At 44.0% G+C, this 24,187-nt stretch overlaps 1 protein-coding gene across 2 annotated transcripts in view; it reads right to left on the reverse strand.

The window, feature by feature from the left end:
* Positions 1-19,202: 19,202 nt before the first annotated feature.
* TMEM154 (transmembrane protein 154) overlaps positions 19,203-24,187 on the reverse strand; it is a 42,041-nt gene continuing 37,056 nt past the window's right edge. For both annotated transcript variants that reach the window (XM_032413005.1, XM_032413004.1), the window contains one exon: positions 19,203-23,254. In XM_032413005.1, coding sequence (XP_032268896.1) covers positions 23,223-23,254 — 32 coding nt within the window. In that variant the 3' untranslated portion in view covers positions 19,203-23,222. The remainder of the gene's footprint in view (positions 23,255-24,187) is intronic.

Genomic DNA, 24,187 nt, shown 5'->3' on the forward strand with positions numbered 1-24,187 from the left:
CTGAAACAACAGAGTACCTGTCAGAGTACCTGGGCGTATGACCAATGCATCCCACCAGTAGATACTGACAAACATCTGGAAATTTAAAATAATACACATGCCCAGGACCCATTCCACTTCAGTCAATTCAAAATATCTAGTGCTAGGACCTAGAAAATCTTTATCTTAAAAAAGTTTCCCCATGACTCTAATACTGTTGGTCCAAGTCTCGCATGAACCCCTGGCACTGGGCTCTGGTTTGTAGCACTGAACCAAGATATAGTTCTAGATCTGCTTTAAGAATTTAAGTCAACATTTTTGGAGGTGCCTGGCTGGCTCAGTCAGTGGAGCACAAGATGCTCGATCTTTAGGTCATGAGTTCAAGCCCCACATTGGACATAGAGATTACTTAAAATAAATAAATAAATAAATAAATAAATAAAAGTTATTACCTATTAAAAGAAGAAAGAAAAATTAAAAAAAAAAAGAAGTTAGGTCAACATTTTTTTAACTGAAATAACCAAAATATATTGAAAGGAAGGTATCTGAAAATTAATCACGTTTTATTCACTTTCTAAGTTAACTTTGTTTCATATTGGGTTGCCTTCCAAATGATCAAGTTTTTAGGAAGGAAGAACAGAGAATGGTGTTCATCCCAGAGGCTGTCTTCTCAGCTGCCAACATCTTGTCCGTTTTCCTCCAGGCGCTGTCCCATTGTGCCCTAATCTTTTTAAGTTCAAGATTCTGTAGTAGCAGCAAACGGCTAACACTGAGAAGCATGCTACCTTCAAATTTCTAAAACTTACTTAATTACCAGTGCTTTCTGTAGTCTATTTTCCGAAGTATACAGACACAGCTGTCCTTAAGTGCAATAGCAAAAGCTGCCTTCGACAGGCCATGACTGCCTCACCAGTCCCTCTTGGCAAACAATGGCTCCAAATACTGGGACCCGGAGAGAAGTGGGGAGCTGAAAGGCAAGAAAACAGTCTTTATTTACCTCAACATTTTGCCAAAGACAACTATGAATTTGGAGTATTAAATAAGTTATTAAAATATCCTTTGCTTATTACCCCATATTTATTCTCAATCCTATGAGGTGGTAGTTGTAGGAAATTCATTAGCTTCCCTAATCTTCAATTTCTTCATCTGAAAAAAAGGGAGAGAAAATATTTTTGCTCTACTAAAAAGCATCTAAGATCTCATCAAATTAAAGATTCTTTGGTTCATCAATTCCACATTACAAACGAGGAAGTGAGGTACAGAGGACATTAAAGGACGTGTCTAAGTCCAGCCCACTACCCAATAGAGGGATTAAGTTTCCCATCCATGCCTCCCGGGTCTTAGTTTCATAGGGAGGCCAAGACACAGCCAGTCAGAAGGTTAGGAGGAATGTAATTAGCAATAAAATAAACAAAAACAGAAAAGAGAGAGAAAGCACACAAACAAGAGCTGCTGCTATAAACACCGGACTTTCCCCATCACTGGAGAGACTGAGCCGGAGTGTGGTCACCATGGTTAATGCAACCAGTCAGCCTTGATGTTTAAAAAAAAAAAAAAAAAAAAAAACAGCTTGCAAAAGATGTGAAATACCCCCAACCTTAAGTGAGCTGGACAGGAGCTAAGCACAAGGGAGGTGTTGAGAAGGACGAAGAGGCCGTTGTCTGGCTCACTGTGGCACCTGTCAGTTCAGGTCGGCTACTAGAAATAACCCGTGGCCGCTCGGAGGCCAGCTGTGAACACTTCACAGGGCTACAAAGCCTCTCTTCTGAGGCTGATAAATTTGTTCAAACTTATCTACAAACGTCCTTTTCCCTCTCATCTTTAAGATAAGAAGCTGAATCACTAAGTTTTCTTCCTGCTCCTTAACTAAAAAAAAATCAATAATCTTTATTTTCTAAGCATCGTTCTAGATCCTGCTGGAAGCTGCTCTATAGTTGACTCAATTGCTTTCGTAATAGCCCAGACTATGAACTGTTGGTAAATGGAGCTTTTAATGTTTAATATTTCAACATAATTACATTTGGGATGATCTTATTTATCTTTTGAAGAACTTGACCCTAAACCACCATCATAATCACTCTAGCAAGTTGCTGTTTTGAATCAGAAATGGTTTTTTAAAAAAATAGGTAACTTCATTTTCAGCACGTAATGTACAACTTATATTCACTTCAAAATCAGAAATAGGGTTCTACTGGGGGCGGGGCGGGGGGGGGACCCTGTCTTTCTCACCGGGCAGTAGAGTAAGAAAACGTGCTGCAGATTGTCCAAAAGCAAAAACCATCCTTCCGTTTCCGCAGTGTGTGCGGCCTTTGCCCGGCCCTGTAATGTCACTAAATTTGAAATCATTTTCTAACACACCGCGCCCTCGTTTGGAGCTAATTGTGGGAGCCTTCGGCACAGGCAGAATCGGAAGCCAGAACCTGCAAAGCCCTAATGCTGGGGGCAGTAGGGACCAGATAAAACAAAGCACGTAGGCTCGGGACAGCTTCCTGGAAGCCAGGTGTTAACTTCTGCTGTGTCATTGTCATGTTCGTTTTCTATGTGTTGCAGGCTAATTGATTAACACTGTGAGTCAGCTGTGGTCACATCACCTTCATACTGCAATGAACATGTGAAATAAAAACCCAAATGCTTCTTATACTCAATAAATTCAGTTCCTTTTTTCTTATTCACTTCTTTAATGGAATGTCTTTTTTAGTATAGCAGCGAGGAAATGGCTAATAGAGCTAAGAATGAGACTACGTCGTCAAGTTCCAGGGGGATGAGATGACTATTCTTGTGACTGGAAATTGCCCCCTCTGTCGCAGAGAGGATATAACGGATGTTCCCTCCTTTTGCTCCTGGACCTGCAGGCCTCAGGGTGTGATACCAGGTTTATGGTGTTGTATTAGAATGTGGAGGTCCCGTTGAGAGGAGGGGATAGGACCACCTTCACTTGGGGGGAAGGGGGGATTTTCCCCATGGGAAATGTGTGTGATCATTCCCAGACAAGGAGGCTGGACCTCAGTAGGGAAGCAGAAGTGGGAGGGCAAGGCAGGCAGGCAGGAAGAGCAATCCTTTCTCCCGACAGCCTCTCCCTGCCCTTGGGCTGGGATTTAGCCCTCATTTCCCAACCCCACCTCTGGGGAAGGGAATAAGATGGCCTCCATGGTAGAGAAAGCCTGGGAGCAAGGCGGCGAGGCACGTCCTGAGTGCCAGGGACATGGCACACGTGCTCTCCGTGTGACTGTGGAGGCTTGCTTTAAGGATTTCAGCTCAGTTGTGGCAGTGCTGGGAGGAATTACAGGTGGAGCTCGGAGTCTTTGCGCCGATCGCTGCATTACGTGGGGGAGCTGCAGTCTCAAGTGGGATGGTCCCAGACGGAAGGGGAACATTGGGAAGCAGAAGATGGCGTGCGGCTGGCAGCCCCGGCGGGGTCTTTTCCTCTGTGATCAGCCTTGGAGGCAGTTTGCACAGCAGTTATACATAGGACTCTTGAGCTAGAGTTTGTGGCTTACTGTCTCAGTCCTGTCGCTTATTGGTTGGTTGACTTGGGGCAAGTTAGCCTCCCTGGACCTCAATTTTATTGTCTGTAAACGAAGGATAGTGACAAGTTGAGTGTGAGAATTAAATGAGTTCTTAAACATGCGTAAGTGTCCACTTTCATTTGAAGGTTAACGATGCTGTTGGATTTCCTTCCGTCGGGATTCTTAGGATCGCTGCTGAAGTGGGTATGCAGCTGCACAAGGCAAGGCCAAGGCAAAAGGAAGGATGGCAAGCAGATCCGAGAAAAGGATGACGTGGCCACCCCATGGCAATGAATGTGAAATAGTTACAAAGGACACCCTGAACTGTCACCTAGGGGAAATTGTCATGGCATTCTTGTTTCCACCCCATGGGGAAAAGGGCAGGGGTGAGCTCTCACCTTGGACTCAGGACTCCTTTGATGGTAACAAAAGGAGTGGATTCAGATAAATCAACCCCCTCCCGCCCCATGAAATAAAAACTTTCTATATTTTACTATACAGTGACCTCAAGCACAAACTCTAAGGATACTTGGTGTAGCAACTTCACAAAGGAGCTGATGACAACTTTTAGTAATACGGGGAGACTGTTTGGCTCTCACCTGGTGTCTTCCTGTGACCCATAAGGTCTGCTGGTACCCCCACTGAATTCATTTCCTGGGGCTGCTATAACAAATTACCACACACTGAGTGGCATAAAACAAAAGAAATGTATTCTCTCACAGTTCTGGAGGCCGGAAGTCCAAAATCAAGGGGTGGTAAGGGTTGAATCCCACTGAAGGCAACAGTTAAGGTTCAGGCCGAGCTTGATGATCCCCTCAGAGTCTTCAGCTGCTGATGGGAATTTCCAAAGCCCCCTCCCCCCCCCCCCCGCCCCCTGCCACTGCCGACCGTGACCGCAGGGAGGGGAGAGTCTATTGCAGGGTTAGGGTTTGCATGGAATAGTACTAGGACAAACGCTCGAGGGAGGGGGCTGCATAAAAAACCATATCCACATCTATTTGCACTGCCCTTTCTACACCAAGCTGCTAAACCTCCCGCAGAGAAAACCAACGGGGCACCCAGAGAGGAAGGACAGAGAGCCCGTCTGCCCATGGAAACGGCCAACCCTCCTGAAGGCTGGCCAGAGGTACCAGGTCCTGATGTGAAGGATGGCCTGTCATTAGATGGCGGCAAGGATGACATTCCAAGCCAGTTTATTTTCAAATGAGCACAAGCAAATCCACGGCCCTTCCTTTTCATCTGGCAGGGCATGTTCTCCATGCAGCGGCACTTAGCAACGGCCTCGTCCCTCCTGATTAGTGCTGCCATTAGAGAAATGATTCCTCAGCACAGTGAGTCATCTCAGATCCTGACAACTGTAACCATTCCAGATGGTGAGAACATCCACGACCATAATGGCCCTTCCTGTCAGTGTTTGCCGTGGATTGTTCTCAGAACCGCAGGGGACAGACACCAGCTTGTAGCCTGGAGAGATTTACAAGGTGTGGCTGCAAAGTTAACGACCCTGATTCCACAAGCCATGTGTGGGAATTAGTCGCTTTTCTTCAGAGTCACCAAGTAGGGGCCAGATCACAGCACCAACCTGGAGAAACAAAGAACAAAAAGCCTTGGGCGACCCGGCAAATCGCCGAGCAAGATGCCAGAAACAGGTGCTCAGTCTGTCTCCGGGATGGTGCTGTCAACCCAGGCTCTTTGCAGGCAGCGTCTTGCATACTGTCACCTCGACCGATGCACAGGCCTCGGAGGAAAAGACGGGCATCCGAGATGCAAGTCGTCGAGTGGGAAGAAAAAGAAGCCATCTGCAATTGCTCATGGAGACAGCAAAAAGCCCAACATCTTGGCATTTCGGATTTTCAGGGAAAGATACGCTAAGCTGGAGAAAAATAAAGGCGGTTTTTAGAATTTGTGCAAATGACTTCACGAATCTGGTTGAGTGGCGCCGACTCCCCCCACACCTGAATATCTGGTTCCAGAGGGCTACAAGAGTGTGCTAAGCACAGCTGAATTTATTTTACCAATTTTCAAGCTTACGTTATAAAAAATAGTGCCGGGCGAAGCCTCATCATCATTATGGCACAGTGAAGCGCTCATTTCACAATTGGTTGTTTAAAGTTAATAGTAGATCAACTGAGCAACCACTAAAAAGATGATGCATTGGCTTAATTCCGCGCTGTTACAGAGCTCAGCAGCTGAGTTAATATATACATGGAGATGTTGGCAGATGGCTCCTTTTGGTAATAATATTCATTTTTATGAATGGCTTATTTATTTTTTATATGTTCCTCTTTAGCCCTGCCCTCATTTCTCCCCTCTGGACTGAGCCTGGCTCCCAGGACTCCGAAGGTAGAGGAGAGCTCTGCATTTTAATGGAGAGAATGAACAGGCTGCTACCTAGGAGGGCTCCAAGGCAGTGAAAAATGAAGAGGAAAAAAAAAAAATTTAGAAAAATGAATCTGTGGCAGCAATTGGTTTCAGAAGTGCCAGTCAGCTGGTTATTTACTGAGTCTACACCCTGCGTCTCTTTGTAGGTGTGTTTGTTTCAAATCCAGGTGGTGACTCATCATTACAGTGAATCTCTCCCATCCGCTCACTTCCTGCAGGAGGAAATTGTATATGTGCAAGGCATTTTATCTTTTTATCTAATCACCTGAAGAATAAAAGGAGCATACTTACTTGGGCACAAAAAAAAAAAAAAAGAAAGAAAGAAAGAAAGAAAGAAAAAGAAAAAGGGCAACCCTCAAAGGAAATGCACTGGACCTTTGCTTTGAAAGTTATCGGAGCAGGGTGGAGAGGGGCTTACAGCTATTGCAGCTTCTCTCTTGCATTTGCAGGTATGTTTATAGCCAGGTCCCAAAGGATCTGATCATCACTGCTGAGCAGTTCCAGTATTTTCTCTGCCTACCAAAGCTATCTGCTTTCCCCAGATTTCTGGATGTTTACTGTGAAGGAAGGCATCAAGGCTGTCCTCCATTATCCCAAGAGCATTTTCCCTCTTTGCTTGGCCCTCTCTCCACACAGCCCTCTTGCAGACCGAGGATGCAAATGGGAAAATTGGAAAAGGAATGGCTAAGGGGCTCTTTGTGGTTGCAGTCCACAGAAGAGGGAGAGCTGAGACTCCCCAAAACACAAGAGAGGCAGTTGAGCCAAAGGGTTTAGAACTTCCGCTGCAGAGTCAGACTGCCCTGCCTGGAATCCTGGGTCTCCTGCTTCCAAGATGGTGGCCCTCAGCAAGTTACTTCACCTCTTTGTGCCTCCATTTCTGGAAATTGAATACGATTATAATACCTCTCTCACAGGTTTGTGGAGAGGTTTAAAGGAGTTAGCACAGGTAAATTTCTTAGAATGTTGCCCAGCACAAAGTAAGTTTTAGCCACTGTTGGTGGTGTTTCAACTTCCTGTACTAAGCAGTCCCTAATTTAAATGCCAAAAAAGTGCCCCATTGTCCCCATCACCCTAAACTAGCAATAGGAAGAAAGAGCTTGTCAGGGGAAAGGAAGCTTCTCCCTCTCGCCCTCTCGGAGCCATACTGAAAGGAGCTGGTCTTTGAAAGTATCGCCCCTGGGTGCTGAGGGAGCCATGCTTGAGCTTCCTCGCTGGTGGAAATCTGAGAAGACCTTCTCTTACAGGACTCAAAGCTAGTCATGCCTCTCTTGTGTTGGCATCTCATCGAGTCTTGGGGGTCTCCCTTGGCACTGTGCAGGGGCTGCTAAAAATGCCCAGTAAGTCAAAGTAGATCCCACTGCCAGAGGTCTCGTACTCGGGCACGGCGAGCTAATGAGAAAGGCAGCCTCTGATGGAGCTTCTGGTGCGTGTGGCTCTCTGTGAGGGCTCCGGGGGCTCAGGGCAGAGAGGGCTCAGCGCCAGCAGCTCAGCCCCGGGAACCACAGGGCTTGCCCTTCAAACCTCTGCTCCCAGGGATAATAGGGTTCTTGCTTATTCTTTTTCTTTTTCTTGCTCCTCTTCCTCCATCTTCTACTTCTTTGAGAATTTATTTGCAATCGGTTTCAGAGGAAGATACAGCATACCGAGGCTGAATAAGAGCTTCTGGTGGATTTCTATGGGGTCCCCACGTTCCTTGCTTCAGAATGATCTGACTTGCTCATTAAAACTGCTGATTCGTGGGCCAATCCCCCTTTGGCGTGGCGACCCAAGACTTTGAATTTTTAAGAAGCTGCTCAGAGAGATGCTTTTTGTGTGCACTTTGGTGGGACAACTGTTGACTCGGAAATGATTTAGTCTAGCTGCTTTGTTTTGCAGATGGGGAAACTGAGGCCCAGGGGAATCAGGCAACTTTCCCAAAGCCCCCGCTGGTTAGTGGTAGAAGCAGAACCCTGTAGGAGAGGAAATACGGGAGTGTTCTGACTGCAGAGAGGGCCTTAGGCTCGTGGATGTGAAACCCTCCCAGACAGGCAAATACTGAGTTCTGTTTCCTCTCCAGCTGGCATCTCGTCCTGGCCACAGCAATATGGGACTTGTTGCCATATTTTACAACAGACATAAATTCTGCATTTCCAAATCAAACTAGAACCCAGTATCTGCCCAAAGAGAATAAATTAATTTTAACGAGGATCTCACATAGTATTTACAGATTTCCATGTTTCATTTGGCAATTTAATGCTATTTTACCTTGGGTGTTGGTACTGAATTGATGAGGTTTTGTTTTTGTTTTTTTTAAGATAGGAAAGAAGAGACCATAAATACAACTATTTCCCAAACTTTATAATTCCACAAGAATTAATAACACAAAAACTATATGAAGTAGCAAAGAGTAGATAATGACAGAGTTGGGGAAATGTCAGCCATAAAGGGGGAAGGTGGGAAAACTACAGCTAGAGTACAGCAGTCTGCATCATACCTCAACGTCATGACATCTTAGGAAATGTCATCATGGCTCACGCATTTGTCGTCATACAGAAAACAATTCAAGGCCAGCGTCTATGACTCTTGTCTTCTTTGTACTGTCCCACAGCACTAAGCTCAGTCTTGTGTCAACACTGCAAATGTGCTCCCGGATGGATGGGAGAGGAAGTTGGGGAGCAGGTGAGGTAGTGACAGAGGATATGTGAGGGTGGGAAAAGGAAACTGAAATCAAGGAGTGAAGGAAGTCCGTGTCTAGTTCATCTAGTGTCTAGTTCATCTTTTATAGAATCGGCGTGTATAGATGGGGTGCAGGTGTCACAGAGGAGAATGGCATGGTCTGGCAGGAAGACCAGTGGGAGTCTGAGGAAGCACAGATGCTTAGTAGAGCACATTGCTATAGCGATAGAATTGAATGCGAGGGCATAGAAGAAATGAGCTATCCAGCTCGAAAGCTCTCAGCAAACAAACAGCGAAAGCATCTAGACGGATAACTATCTGTTGTCATTTCATCCATTCATGTTTTGTTTGTTCACGGATTCATTCAGTTATTCTAAAGACATCTGTTTCTTTCTAAGAATGGCCACCAGTGATAAAGAGCCAACTCCGTGCCATCACCCCATTACATCGAAGAGGAGCTGAGGTTCAGAGAAGCTGGGTAACTTGCCCAAGCTCACACAGCTGGGATTCGAACCCAAGACTGTTCCATGCCAGCCTCTCTTCTGAATCACTGTAATGTTGTGTGCAGTGAGTCCTTACTCAAGTATGTTCATCTGGGGCTGCTACAAACTCTCCCCACAGTCTGTTTCCTCACTTCATCCAGGGAATCTGGTTCTGGCCCCAGCTCTGCCACCCACCTGGGGTATGACGTTGGCCAAAGCCCTCTGTTTCTATGGGTCAAGTCTCTTCCTCAGCAAAATTCAGGGATTATACTAGGTGATTATTGAAATTCCTTGCTTCTCTAAAATTCCACGTACCCATCACTGGACACTCATTCCTCTCGGCTGGATGAACACTTACGAAACTGCACACTTCTCTCGTGACTCAACCATCTCATCTAGGCTCTGGCTTCCTGTGGTAGAATCAGCCATTGCCCATCCGACATTACATTATTCTTAGGAGAACACCTGACTTTCTTCAAGATAGCAATGCACCCACCCCTAAAGGACTACGTTTTCCAGCTTTACTTAAGGCGAGATGCACTGCTTTTCTAGTGGTTTGGGCCAATGAGACGTAAGTGCATCGGGCTTTCGGGGGAGTGCATGTTACCTTCCCTCTTCTTCCTTCCTGCCAGCAGGACAGGCTTGATGACCAGAGCTCCAGCAGCCATCGGAGGCCAAAGCCAGCCTTGAGGATAGAATCCACATACTAAGAACAGTGGCATAGAAAGATAGAGTGCATGGTCTCAGATGACCTTGGAGCCACTGTATCAGTCCTGGACTTCCTACCTCCAAACTTCTTTTAGGTGAGACAACAAGAAACCCCTGCAAATTCAAGCCTCTCTTCTTTTGGGTTTTCTGCTACACGCAGGCAACTAATTCTCGTTAATGTACCCACAAACTGGTCACACTTTCTTTCTCTAGCTGTAATATTCCCCTTAAATTGTAGTGGTAATTTGCTACGGCCTGCCGGACAAACTGACGACCTGAGGGAAACTCCAAATCAATTTGCGTGACGCCGGATTCATAATCTGGAAAATGTAACCTGAAAAATGGTTCCTCTTGTGTTCCCCCTTGCAGCAAATGGCAACACCACATTTCCTGCCACTAGTGTCCAAAGCCTGGTGTTAGTTTTCATTCCTGTTATTCAGTCAGTTACCGAATCATGTAGATGCTCCATTCATTGATCTAACATTTTGAGGGCATGTTAGCTCAAAAGATGATTGGTGCTGGGGCTACAAGAATAAGCCAAACAGATATCTCTTGCTTCTCATGATGCTTGCAGTCAAGGGCAAGAATTTATCTGTTCTCATGAAACTTATAAGGAAGACAGGCATTCTTTGAAGAATCACGCAAACAAATGTAAAATTGCAATGGTGGCGCATGCTACAAAGAAAAGGTAGTGAGAACACACAGTGGGGGCCAGGGAAGGCTTTGACTAAGCCAAAATCTGAAAGATGGTTGGACCTACTGGGGCAAAGAGTAGGGAGGGGTGTGGGGTGGTAGGGGTGCATGTCAGGCAAAGGAAAGAGCTCGTGAGAAAGTCTAAGGAAGGAAGGGGCACAGTGTACTCCGTGAGTTAAAAGAAGGCTGTTGGCTAAAGCACTAGGAGCTATGAGGGATCCAAGAGGCAAAGGTAGTGTTCAGACCATATTAAGGACTTTGAGCTCATTTGAAAATCAGTGGGAAGCCATTTGAAGGTTTTTAAGCAGCTAAAGGAGGGTGGGCAGTGACCTGATCATATCTGCTGTGTCCTTCCTATTTCTTTTCTCCTCTTTTCAATTCCCTCTGCTGCTACACTCATTTCCTATTACTTGCTTCTCTCCCTGAAACTCACCCTCCACATGTGAGGATCATTCTTCCAAATCCCAGTGCTGAGCATCGTGCTCTCATTCCCAAAGATCTTCAAGAGCTCCTCATTCCCACTAAATGAAATCCAACTTCCTAAACCAGAGTTCAAGGCCCTGGCTTCTCTGTGCCTCCTTCCTCACCTGCCACTCTCTCTCACACGCCCTGTGTGCTTCAGCCAAATTGTGCTGGACTCTGTTCCCCAACTCTGTGCCTTTCCTCATGCTCTTCTCTAGGAACTGGAATGCCATTTTCTTGAATGACCATTTGTCACAACCCTCTGTACTTTAAGACCTTGCTCCAATTCAACTTTCTCCCCCGGGTTTTGTCTGCTGTCCCCAGCTCAGTGATCCTTCCTCCTCTGTGCCTCTGAGCCCTATATCTGCTCCTCCCCCGAACTTGTCACTCCGCATTTGGGCACAAGCCTTATCTCCTGAAACAGCTTGATGGGAGGATCCTGGCTTCTTTTCTGCGCCTAACAGGTCCCACTGTGCCCTACTTAGAACAAGGGGCTCAGTAAATGTAAGTGGAAGGAACAAATGAATAATACTCAAATAAGTGGGCAAAATGCCATCCAGGGTCGCCCTTCGCACAATTCCTTCATAGTCAATGAAAATGGCCCATCTGCACAGTGAGCCTGGTAACAAGCAGACTGCTTTTGGAAACAGACTAGCTGGGTTCAAATCCCAGCTCTACCACACACTACCTGTGTGCCCTGAGCAAGTTACCTCACCTCTCTGTAAGTGGGGGTAATGGGGCCCCTGGGTGGCTCAATTGGTTAGGATCTGACTCTTGGTTTCAGCTCGGGTCATGATCTCAGGGTCGTGAGATCAAGCCTCACGTCGGGCTCCCCACTCAGTGCAGAGTCTACTTGAGATTCTCTCTCTCCCTCACCCCCCCTAAAAATAAATAAATAAATAAATATTAAAAATAAAATGGGGTAATAATATACTTACCTGGGGAGTTAAGCGAGTTAGTTCACAGGGAACAAGTAGAAGAGTGTCTGTCACCGAGTAAATGCTCAGTAAAAGTCTTCATCATCATGCCGTCATTCCCAGTTGGACTGACTCTCACTAGGTGACTGCCTTCTGTGACCCCATGACCTACAAAATGGTGCTGAGGCCAGAGTCCTGGGCAGCGTAATTTCCTACAAGCTGTTCGGCCGGGGAGCCTCCCAGCAACTCTGCATCTTACCACCTGGGCCTCGCAGGCCCTTCCTCTTGTTGCACAAGTCTATGCCCTTGAGGCCTCTGGACTGTGATCTCCTTAAGGGCAGAGATGACAATAGTAACAGCCAGCACTGTACAATCCTTACCACACGCTGCGCACGCATTGTTCAGAGCGTTCACATGGATTGACTCATGTGGTTTTTACAGAAAATCTTATGAGGCAAGTAGGGCCCAGAGAGGTTAGGTAACCTGCCCAGAAGCATGGAGCCAGCATTTAAACCCAGCCAGTCTGGCTCCAGAGGCTGGGGGCTTCCCCACGCTACCCCACCTCCCCTCTGTCTCTCTGTTACCTGACGCAGAGTAGGTATAAACAATAAATGTTTGCAGAATGAATGGATCCCGGTGGCATCTTGAGGGAAGGCTTTTAGTACTTTCTCTCTCCGGGATTTCTGAGTGGCTCCCTTTCCTATGGACCCTTCTAAAGCCCCCAACGGCAGCTGGTTAGTGTTCCTGCTCTCCTCAGGAAAGCAGGCTCCCTCAGGCTGCATGAGGAAGTGCCCCCCCCGACCCGTGACCCTCATCAGGGTTCACTCTCAGCCTTCTTCTCATGTTCCCTTTCTTAGAAAGGGTTGGTGGAGACTCCACATCACTTCTAAGAATACAAATCTCCTTGCTAAGCTGGTGGAGTTATGAATGATATTGGGGGGTGGGGAATTTTAATTGGACTTTATTTTCGATACTTTTTTTACTCTGTGAAAAGTGTCTGTGTTAATTATAGAAACTGTGGCAACTGTAGAAGTATACAAGGGAGAGGATTTTAAATGGAGGATATTTTTGCTCTTTATTCAAAATATTCTTTAATATTTAATGATTCTTATGGTAAAAAAAAGAAAAGAAAAGAAAAGAATCCAAGTGATTAGACATTACGCATTATGGGGAGAGAAGTCTTTCTAATGCTGGCTTGCTCTCATTCAGCTTCTTAGGCTCTTGACGACTGCTTTGATACCTTTTGCTCCTGTCCTCAATGGTTATACAATCCGACAAGGTAAATGCAGGGTCTCAAAGGCTGCTCTGATTCTCTCATAAGCCCTGAAGAGAAATGCGCAAAATGTGTCCTCTTTCAGCCCGGGATACAGGAATGCATGTAGAAAAAAAACCCCAATACATTCCACTCTGCAGAGCAAGGCTTTCAGGGCTTCTTACCAACCCCCATTCAGAACCCCTTCTCTTTCCTACAAAAAGTGGTCCTGGTCATATACACCTAAATATACTCATTAGCTTTGCAACGAAGTTTCACAAAACATTCTTATGCTGTAAAAATATTGAATTTTCCTGTTTGAGCTCTTAATATTTCTGCCTTGGTTAATGGAAACTTACCCACTCTCTTTTTTGTAACATAAATTACAAAGGTAATACATATTTATTGTAGAACATTTAGAAAATACTAAAAATGTACAAAGGAGGAAATGAAAAGCATCGGTAGATCCCCCATCCTTAGAACCTGGTCCACTCTGGACTTCTGACTCTGAATGTGGGTAAGTAAGGGGAATGGGAAAGAAGAGCACGTGTAGTGGTGGATACCTGTGTGCTTGGCTGGTCCCAAATGCCCTGCATCTGGTCCTGGCACTCTGATTCCCTATAGAAGCTGCTTCCTCATGAATCCTCTTCAACCAACCAACTAATGAGCTAATCAACCACCCACCCCACCAAGCAAACAATGTGTGTACCATACACACACACTTCAACCTGTGGTAGTAAGGGAAATGTCAACCCTAGTCTGTCCCAATACCATTTTCACAGGGTTAGGCATAAAAGTCCTTCTGGGGGACTTTTCTTCATTGGGTAATGGAAAGAGATTGCCTTCTCCTTTGGTGGGAAAGACAGAAAGATGAGCTCCCTGGAGCTACTAGCTGCAATAGTTATAGTCCTGTGGAGAAAGTTGTTTCAGACAGTGAAGGAAAGAAAAAAAAACACTGAAGAATCCTTATTGTGTTTGAGTCCCTGCTCTGGCCGCCCCTTGCTGTAGCTGAACCTACTTCTGCTTGTCTCTGAGAGCAGCAACTTCCTGCCTCTGCCCGGTTTGGTTACCTGAGCCCGGAAGTCTCTTTTGGTCTGAGGTATTTTGAGTTGGAAATTTTCTCATGGAATCAAGAGTCTTGTTTAAACAAACACACCAACATTACACGTGAGGGCAGAAAATTAGAAGTGTATTTATTTAGGATAAATTTGTAACATTTATTTAGAAGAAAGTGTTGGGCCTTGCCCTGTCCACACCTTGTGTGGCCTGCTCTGGATCTGACGAGAGATGTAGGTGGTCTGCCCCTTCTCAGACAATCCAGTTAGCTCCCACAAATCTGATAGGAGTCAGGGTATGTCCCAATGCTGTGGGAGCATGAATCCTAGCCCAGGGTTTAATATTCATGCTGTCTCTCTAGAACTGAGTTTCTCAACTTAACAGGGAGGAGATGCAACTCTGCCATAGAGAAGGTATTATTGTGTGTCCTTTCTGCCCTTCCACCATGAAGCCAGGTTGACTGCCATTCCCTGTGCTTCCAGTGGCCAATGAAAGCAGACTCTGCACAGCTCAGCTCCATTGTGGAAATCACCCAGAACCTTCCTCGGTCTCCTCACTCCCAACACTTTCTAGTCTGCTTCTAACTCCTGCCTCAGATTTGTGTTCCAGATTTTGATTCCTATCCTGCCCCTTTGGTCTTCACAACTTATCTTGGTTTCATCTGTTGAAACAAAGAACTCCCTAAGAGTTTTTCCTCACATACTCCCCACCTCCTTCCCCAGACCACTGTGTTCCCCTTGCTCATGCTCTAGCCCCACTCAGAACACAGATCCTGACATTAATTCATTTGGCTGCTTCCCCAGATATATCTATCCCCGGTCCCTGAAGATAGAGTGTTGGGCGTTATAAGCAGAGAGGAAGGATGGAGGTTCATCTTGAAAGGAACAGGGGTGGGTTACAGACAGAAAGCAAATTCACATGAGATGAAAAGTCATCAGTCACCACATGTAACAAGATGGAGGAATTTCCGTACAGATTCATGGAGGTGAGAAATAAATGGGTCCCATAGTTTACCATCTTGCCCCATTAGCTGGCTTGGTTGGCTTCATCTATATTTAGTGCTGGCTGGAGAACTTTCAAGAAGATTTTACAGCACCTCTTATTTTGTTCATCTGTCTTCCCATCCAGGGAAGAAACAGTTCGTATCTTGCTTGTATCATCACCTAAAATAGATCATTGACTCTTTTTATTAATAAAACTTGCATTTCCTTTCCCCATGCACAGTCTAGAGAGCAAAGAAGGGGAACCCAGAGCTGAGCAGAAAGAGCTGCTGAGAGGATTTCAGTGATCTGCTGGGCTCCCCCCTCGTGCTCCTTCCCCTCCAAACCCTTCCCCTCCAAATCCCCACCTTTTCTCCTCCACCTCCATTTGCTTGCTAGTTCAATTATGATCGTTCTCTGCCACCTTGGAAGATTGGATTTTAGACAGCTAAAAACAAAAAGCACACACAATAGCACAATTTCAAATAAAGATTAAAAACGGCATCAGAAACTATTAGCTGGAAAGTGAGGGAAACAATGGAACTGGAAACTTGGGAAGAAAATGATAATGGACAATAAGCAATTCTCTATTTGGGTCCTGTTGTCACTGATGATAAAGACTGACCTGATACTGAGTAAGGGCAGTAGAGTGACTCTTAGTAGGTGATTGGTTTTCCCATGATAATTGAGCATTTCCTAGTGCCAAGCTCTGTTCAGGACACAGAGATGCCTAATGGTTTTTAATCCCCATGCTCAAGGTGCTCACAATCGAATCTGTTCCCATTATAACCTTATGTACTGAGAATAGGCATAGGCTTCTATGTGTCTGCTCCCCCCACAGCTTGTTCTATGCTGTGTCTCAGGCCTCATGGAGGTGGTGAAACCTACCAAAAATTACGACCAGGGATGTATGTCTAAGCCAAAGACAGCCATACAGGCACTGGACTCAAGGGAGGTCAAATATTCCCGAGGACACTTGATGTGAGCTTGCCTATTGTATTTCCTCTGGATAACATGGGGCCACACCAATTTTGGCAGATGATGTTTTCCAAAATGCCTGTAACATATCTTTTATCCCACTTGCTCTTGACACTGATGGTAGCGTTTATGTCCTCTCCCCCTTGAACTTTCTGACGGCTTCAAATGACAGAGGATGGCAGAAGTGATGATATGTGACTTCTGAGTCTAGCTTATAAAAATGCCGTGTCCTTCCACTTCGTTCTCTTGGGATATTTGCTCTTGAAACCCAGCTGCCATACTGTGTGACAGCTATGGAGAGGACTATGTAGTAGGAACCAAGGCCCCTGGCCCACAGACCTGGCTGGGTTCCAATCAAACAACTGGTACCAGCTTGCCAGCCATGGGGGTGAGCCATGTGAAGGTGGATCCCCTAGCCCCAATTCAGTCGCCCAGCTGATGCCATGTGGAACAGGGATGAGCTATTCCCAATGAGTCCCACCCAAATTGCAGACTCATGGGCAAAACAAATGACTGTTGCTGGTTTAAGCTACTAAGTTTTTTGGTTTTCTTTTTGTTTTGTTTTGGTTTGGTTTTGGTTTTGGTTTCAGCTACTAAGTTTTAAGTAGTTAGGCAGCAATACATGGACCAAATGCCAATTCAATCAGATTTTTCTCTCTTGCGAAGTATGAATGCTTCCAGAGGTGGGACTCTTGAGCTCAGGGAGAACCTCAAACAATGCTGCTTTTCCTCTTCCACACAAGTGCTATGTACCTGCCAGGTTTGGCTGTTCTGAAAGCCACAATGATTATGGCTGTTGAAGAGGTGATCTTTCAAGCAACTCTACATTCTCACAAGCTCGCACTAACCACCTGTATTTGAGAGTACCTGGGCATACCTCTCTATTGCAACCTTAAAGAGGACAACCACTATCCTGTTGACTTCAGCTCCAGTAAGTGGGATTTTATTTTTTCACTCAGTGAGCAAATCCTTACCAGTACCTAGGTCCAAAAACTAGGTTTTTTCCCTTATCCCCCCCTATTCTAAGCCCTGGCTTCTTTTTCTCAGCATGATATACCATTCCCCCTGGCACTGGGTGCGGTCCTTCCTTCCCCACCAGCCCGCAGCTTCTGTTACGTCTGATCATGCCCACCAATGGGCCTCCTTGACAATGACTGACTCCCTCTTAAACATTCTCCTACTGTTTATTACTGGGCAGGCGGTTCAGTATAGTAGTTTAAAGCACGTGCTCTGGAGTTGGGAAGACATGGGACAAGTTCATGAGTTCTCTAACCCGATCTTAAAAGTATATGGTGAGGATTAAAATGAGATGATACATCATAAGTGCTTAACCCCTATGGCCCGGATTGCTACCTCTTCGGATACCCAATATTCTCTCAGTGCTTTGGGAAGCAGAACCTTATTGTTGGATGGGCTAATGTGCCAACCCCGGAGACCACTGTTCCCTGCTGCCTGGCAGATAGGCTGGCTAATGAGATGTAGGCCTAGTTGTTTCAATGCGCTGGCAGGAAAGTTCTTTCAAGTGGCTCCCCCCTGCTCTGGTTCCCTTTCTCTCCTCCTTGCGAACGTGATGCTGGAGCATTTGCTTCCTATGGCCACCTGGAGGACGGGAGCTCTGCCCCTTGGAGGGGGGAGGGTCAGAAGGACCCAGGTCCCAGGTGACCGTGGAGTTACCACACCAGCTTACCTCTGTACTCTTTCATGCATGAGAAGAAAAGCTCTTGCTTAAAACAATTGTGTTTTGTGTGTCTACTATTAGAAGCTGAACTTAATTCCTAACTGATACACACAATAGATGCTAGTTACAGTTAGTATTATTGTTCTCTCTTAGTCTCATTTCCCTAATGCTGTGAGACTGCCTGCTTTTTGGGTTCAAGCTGTCTCGAGGCTGATCTGTCCCATCACTTCAGTCCCTTAGTCATTCTGGTTGAAATAGGAAGGAAATACCCCTGCCACAGACTCTAGGGGTATAACACTGCCATAAGTGACCAGGTTTTACTTTAACTGGGGCCTGGAGGGGGGATCTTTCTGCTCATTGTTTGTCAATGTGCTGACTAGTTTTTGTGACCTGCAAGAACGCATTCTTATTCAAAGATGTCTTCATATGATCTGTATGTGGTGAACCTGCCTGTCAGCCTTGCTCTAACTTTTATAATGTCAATGTGTAGAAAATGAAATTAGAATTAAAGGCACAAAGAAAAGTGAGTAATCAGGACAAAGAGAAGGCTTCAGCTCTGAGATTTTTCTATTTTTACTAAAAATACTTTTAAAAATTACATTCCATAGACAATTAAAATTTCATTTCTCAATGTGAAAATATTTTGCAAAGAAAAAAAAGACAAGAATGTGTTATAATATCTTTTAGATATGTAGAAAATCCAATTAATTTTTAGGGTAGATAATTTTGTATAAAGCAGTTTCAATCCTATAAGAACTTTTAAAATTGGCATTGCTTCATTTATTTAAAAAGGTATATGGATCAAAAGAGCATAATTATCAAAGGTAACAATCCTTCTTTTTCATAGTCACAGAAGTTAAATTAAAAGAATTTTCCTTTAAAAGATGTTTAATTCACCCCTTTACAACAACATTTTTAGTAAACAAATACCTTACCTTCAAATAAACATTTATTTTAAATGTTAATATACATTAATTACATAGAAACTAAAGTCAAAGATATTCTTTACTCCTGTCTTACAGTGCTTTATTTTTCAATTAAATTTAGAAATGCTTTTAAGTCGATCACTGCTGATTGAACAATATAGCATACAAACTGGTATGGACTCACTCATTTTTTTTTTATAAAAAATCATGCAGCTGAGAATAGAGCAATTTATACATATACACATGTATATCTGATATTTCTAAAGCCATAAGCTGTAAAGGAAAAATATTATTATATATATGATTTTCAGCATACAAGGCAAGAGAAAAAACCCTAAAACCTTTAATCAGTCTTAAAACTTTAGTAGTTGTGGGGCGCCTGGATGGCTCAGTTGGTTGAGCCACCAACTTTTGATTTCAGCTCACGTTGTGATCTCAGGGTTGTGAGGTCAAACCCCATGCTGGGCTCCCTGCTGGGCGTGGAGCCTGCTTGGGATTCTCTCTCTCCCTCTCCCTCCGCCCCTCCCCTCTCCCCTTCCTCTCTGAAAACGAACAAAAAGAAAAACAAAAAAAAACAATTTGAGTAGTTCTGCAAATCAGTTCTTAATCAGTAGTGATGGGGCCCTTTCTCACATGAGGCTTCCAAGGTAGAATTTCTACATTGGAAGGTAGAATTTCTACAACATCTGATGATCTTACTGACCTTCTGAGGAAATACTTTATACTGCTTGAAAAATGAGAGCATCTAATGAAGTAGTTTTTTACATTATTTTCACTTAACTTTAAAAACAAGATGCATACATGCTAAATTACTAACGACCTACCAGATTATTTTTTAACTTGTTGGCAAACCACATTATCCGCTCTTTCTGAAAGCTGACATTTATTAAACACGAAGAGTTTCCCTAAGTTCTTTTTTTTTTTTTTTTTTTTGAGTTTCCCTAAGTTCTTGATGTTATTTACAATTTCAGGGGTTTCACCTAAGTCAGAGTAATATGGTGATGACTCACCACTGATATTTACACTGAAAAAAATGTTGCTTACTATTTGTAGTTTCTATGTATCATTCATTTAATTCTTGCCATGCAGACCAAAGAAGTGAAAAATGTGAAGAATATGCTTTTTGTAAAAGGTCCAATTACTTATTTATAAAGTACCAAAGGCCAGAGATGATACTGTGATGGGAAGTGAGGAACATGATTACCTGAGCCCTCCACACCTGAAGTCCAATTGAAGAGAATCCATTCACCTTTGGTTGTCTTAAACAGTTCAGTGTTGTATTTCTAAACTTGTACAGCACTGAAATTAAAGTCTTCATGTTTCTGGATGTACTTTGGTTTAGAAATTTAACTTCTTAAAATATTTCAAAAAGAGCTTAGAGTATCTATAGAATCGATTTTAAAAAGTTTTATTTTATATAACTGTATGGATCACTATTCTGTGAATATGACATGTTTTTTAGAAAAGGTAACAGGGCAAAACCCAAAAGAAACCAAAAAAACCCACTGCGTATCTACAAATAGCCACCCCCAAAAGGACTAAGAGGAAAATAAAATTTTGGTATCAGATGGGAGAGTTCCAAGGTAATATCAAAGAGCTGCTCAGACAAACAAACAAATTTAGGCAATTCATTGTTTGGATTATAATAATTAATAACCACTTTGACTAATTCCAGTCCACACTATTACATAGTGACTCTCCTGGTTACTTTAAGATTGAAGAAATGTAATCTATGAGTGAAGCTACTCTGGCCTTCCTGTTGTACCTATTAAGTGGAACCCCAGGATTCAGCCTGAGTATCTTCTGAGTGTAAAAACATAGCATGGGTAAATTTAGCATAAAGTTTCAATGTTTTCCCCACAATGGGAATTTCAGCAGTGTCTTCCTAATATGTAACTGTGTCTTATCACTCAAGTACATTCAGAACTCGTATGAATTCTGACAGAAATTGAAACCAAAGTCTATATTTTCTGTTTACTCATGATAGGGGCCTCCTTCCAGAGATGGTGCGAATTGATATTTTAAACAACCAAAATTTAAAAATAGACAAAAGTATTTTTAAAGCATCCATTTACATTGTTAGAGGCATTTGCCTCCCCCCACCCTCCACCATGGATATGAAGTTTGATCCACGCTGTCTGTATTCCTGTGTTTGGATACCAGTGAGCTCCCCGGAAGGAGGAGTCACATTACTGAGTTAAGGGTAACAGGTTGATATTCTTACATATTTATTAAAACAAGTTTCCTGAGAAGTTTGACTCGACAATATTGTTAACCTGGTTTGCTTAAAATGTACAAAAAATGCAGTGACACTTACATATCTTTAAAATATTCCGAAGTCAGATTTTGTTCTGATTGGCTACCCAATTAAGAGAAAATTAGATGTTTACAAACAATAATCTGAAACATAAAATTAACTTTGAGTTTAAAAGCAAGTCTTAAAATTATCATAAATATATGACACCTATTGATTGAACAGTAATACAAGAGATAGGGTGCTAGGATTGACCCTTCACTGCTTTGGTTCATATATCTTGCCAGAAAAAACTACCTTTAAAAAAATGCTTTCTATACTGTGCAGTTATAGAGGTTAGTACATTTTTCAGACATAAATTGAATGACATGCTGCTGTAACTTGCTTCTTCTGGAATTTGACATGATTTTAAATACCGAATGAGAATATTTTTATCGTATCATAAAATATTGTTTCATCAAAATAAGATTCCAAGACCCCTTCTAGGTCTCTAAACTTCTAAAGTCACATTATTTGATAGTCTTGGATAAAATTTACAAGCCTCAGTGTTCACCAAAAATCTTGGATACCTGGAGAGAGAAAGAAGCAATGTGAGACTCTTCTGAGAGTCAAAATGTTGAGAAGAAACAAAGTAACAAAACAGGCAGAAAAGATGATTCAGAAAATGGCAATTTTGGCATAAATATCTGGGAGTCATTGTGGACCACAAGTGGAATATGAATGTGCAGAACAGAAGTGAAAACAAAAATGTCATATTAGGATGTGCTAAGGAGACTATGACAGACAAATCTGTTGAAATTATATACCATGAACACTCTTTTAGCAAAGCTCTATGAAGTCTCAGGATAGCAGAATGGCAGTGGTTAAACACAACCAGATAGTTTTCTTTCATTGTGTGGAAAGATCTCCCTGGCTTTGGAACTCCGCCTTTAAAACTGTGGGCACGGTTCAGAAGGCGAGTATGCCAGAAGGATCCAAAAGGGAGGAGAAGGGCAGTTTTTGTTACACATTAAGGCAGCCTTTCAAGACCCCAAATTCAGCAGCAAATGTTTGGTGAACCTCATCTCCCCTCAGTTTATATGTAGAGAGGAAAATAAAAAGTTTTCATTATTTACTTCTTTCCTGGAATAAAATATCAGCCGTTGTAGAAGACCTGAGGACTCCCAATGTACTAGATTGCTTTAAAGGTCGGGAGTAGAAAATTCAGGATGAAATGAGGATTGATTTTACGTGAATGGGAATGATAAGCAGGCCCTTCTGCACTCTGCACCATTGCTTCTTGTAAAGGGTGTCACCAAATACGGCAGAGAATGTCCTCTCTGATGGACTGATAGTGGCCTCCTGGAGAGCTGCGTTGAGAAGGACGTGAGGCTTGTTCCAGCTTGACAGGAAAGTGCACTGAGTGAAATCTGCCACACACACAGGTATTTCCTATTCCTATTCTGTTTGTTTCAAATGACCGTAAAGATCTCAGAAACATAGAAGGTTGACAGCCGATCCTCCTGTGCACATGTCCTATTCACATACCATGGGTAAGGGAGGTGTGGTGAGAGCAAGAATGAGCTTTGGGAAATGTGAACAAGCAGGTGATTTTAGCTGAGAAGGAAATCACTTTGCTCTCTCATCGAAGATTCCTGTTCCTCCGAGAAGGTCCCAAGGGGTCTGGCCAACTCAGAGTCCGCAAGGCACCAAACAGCATCTCCTTGGGCCGGTGGACTCTCTCAGTATACCTTCTGGGCAGGTAGATGAGCTTACCGAGCCCCTGGGATGACGTGTACGGTGAAACACTCGCTTTGTTTTCTGTCTTTTCCATGATGTAACTCGCCTGGAGGAAAGTTCCTGCCGAATGCAGATGACCTATCAGAGGACTTGACTAATCAGAGGAAATTATCCAGAGCTAATTAGGTAATAAGGTGGCCCTGAAGGAAGCCATATATGAAACAGCTTCCTGATTTAAACTCCAAGGAATGAAGCAGAAAGATAACAAAGACCTGGAGAGCTGGCCAGAACGAACACAGGCAGCATAAAGGTTGGCCCAGAGGAGGGAAGTGGCCCTGATGAGAGGTGAAAACCACGTGGCTCCTCCTTTCCTCAGAGGCCACCCTGGACGGCAGCCAAGCCTCTTCCTAGTGCTTCTCAATCGTGCATTCTTCCAAGGACAGGTGATGCCATCATTAGGAAGAGTGGGCGTTGGAAGAAACAGCAAAAGGTTCTTGTGTCTATGTTGATTTGAAATTAATTAAATTCGCATCCTCTTCATCCTCTGTTGGCAGGCTCGGCGGGCTCCCTCCGGGGCCGCTTCTCTTGGAAAACATTAGCACCATTCAGCTTCAGGATTCATTGTCACTGTAAAAAACAGAACAATCGTGTATTTCCAAGAAGCTACCGAGAGCTGGTCACTCCACTATGGAGGTGACTCAAGAAAACATAAACAGTCAGGAAGCCCAGAGTGTCCAGCTTACGATTTCTGAAACAAAGGTTGGTTTGGAATTTATATTTGATCCCTGAGGAGGAAATCCATGAAAGCCAAGAAATAATCCCTAGCTCTTGCTCTAATATCCCTCCCTAGTGCTGATGTGGACAGAACCAGATGGAGTTAGGGGTTCCCCTCTTTAATTAAATCTAATCCCATTCTCTATGAATCGATGCCAAATTGCTTTTTTTACAAAAATTTCCATGTGTTGTTTTTTTCTCAGGAGTTTGTGGTCCTGGCGTGTTTTCAAAAGCCCAATTTGCTCATATCCACAAAGGATCTGGAGGCGCCTTCTCGCTGTCGTTTAGAATCCAATCATTAGGCACCTCGGGGTGTGAGGAGACATAGATCATGGGCATGGGATTGGGACATGACTGCGCTGGCTGGCTAACTTGTGCTTTTGTTCCTAACTTGCCAATCTTGGCCACATATCTGGCTCTGCAGCTTTTCCCCAGCGAGGCTGTGCCTCCACCCCCAGCTCCTGGGAAGCAGGCCACTCTACCTCTCCTCCCGCTTCTTCTTTCAGTTTTGTGCCCCATTGCTCAAGTTCCAGAACATCCCTACTCGAAGTGACCTTTGTCTCCAAGAAAGGGCCTGAATGATAATAACCAACAGAACCTCGTATCTCCTTCGCTCACAGGCGTGGATAGTCTGCCACCGACTAGATTCTTCTGACTCCTATTTCAGAGCTCTCCTGCTCAGGGAAACAGCATGTGTTTCCAAAAAGACTGAAGCAATCTGATAGAGAAATAGATCTATCCATGGAAGGAGAGGGGAGACATTGTGTGTCCGGTTATGTGTTTGTG

The sequence above is a fragment of the Phoca vitulina genome, unplaced genomic scaffold (assembly GCF_004348235.1).
Source record: "Phoca vitulina isolate PV1807 unplaced genomic scaffold, GSC_HSeal_1.0 scaffold14, whole genome shotgun sequence".
Classification (NCBI taxonomy): domain Eukaryota; kingdom Metazoa; phylum Chordata; class Mammalia; order Carnivora; family Phocidae; genus Phoca; species Phoca vitulina.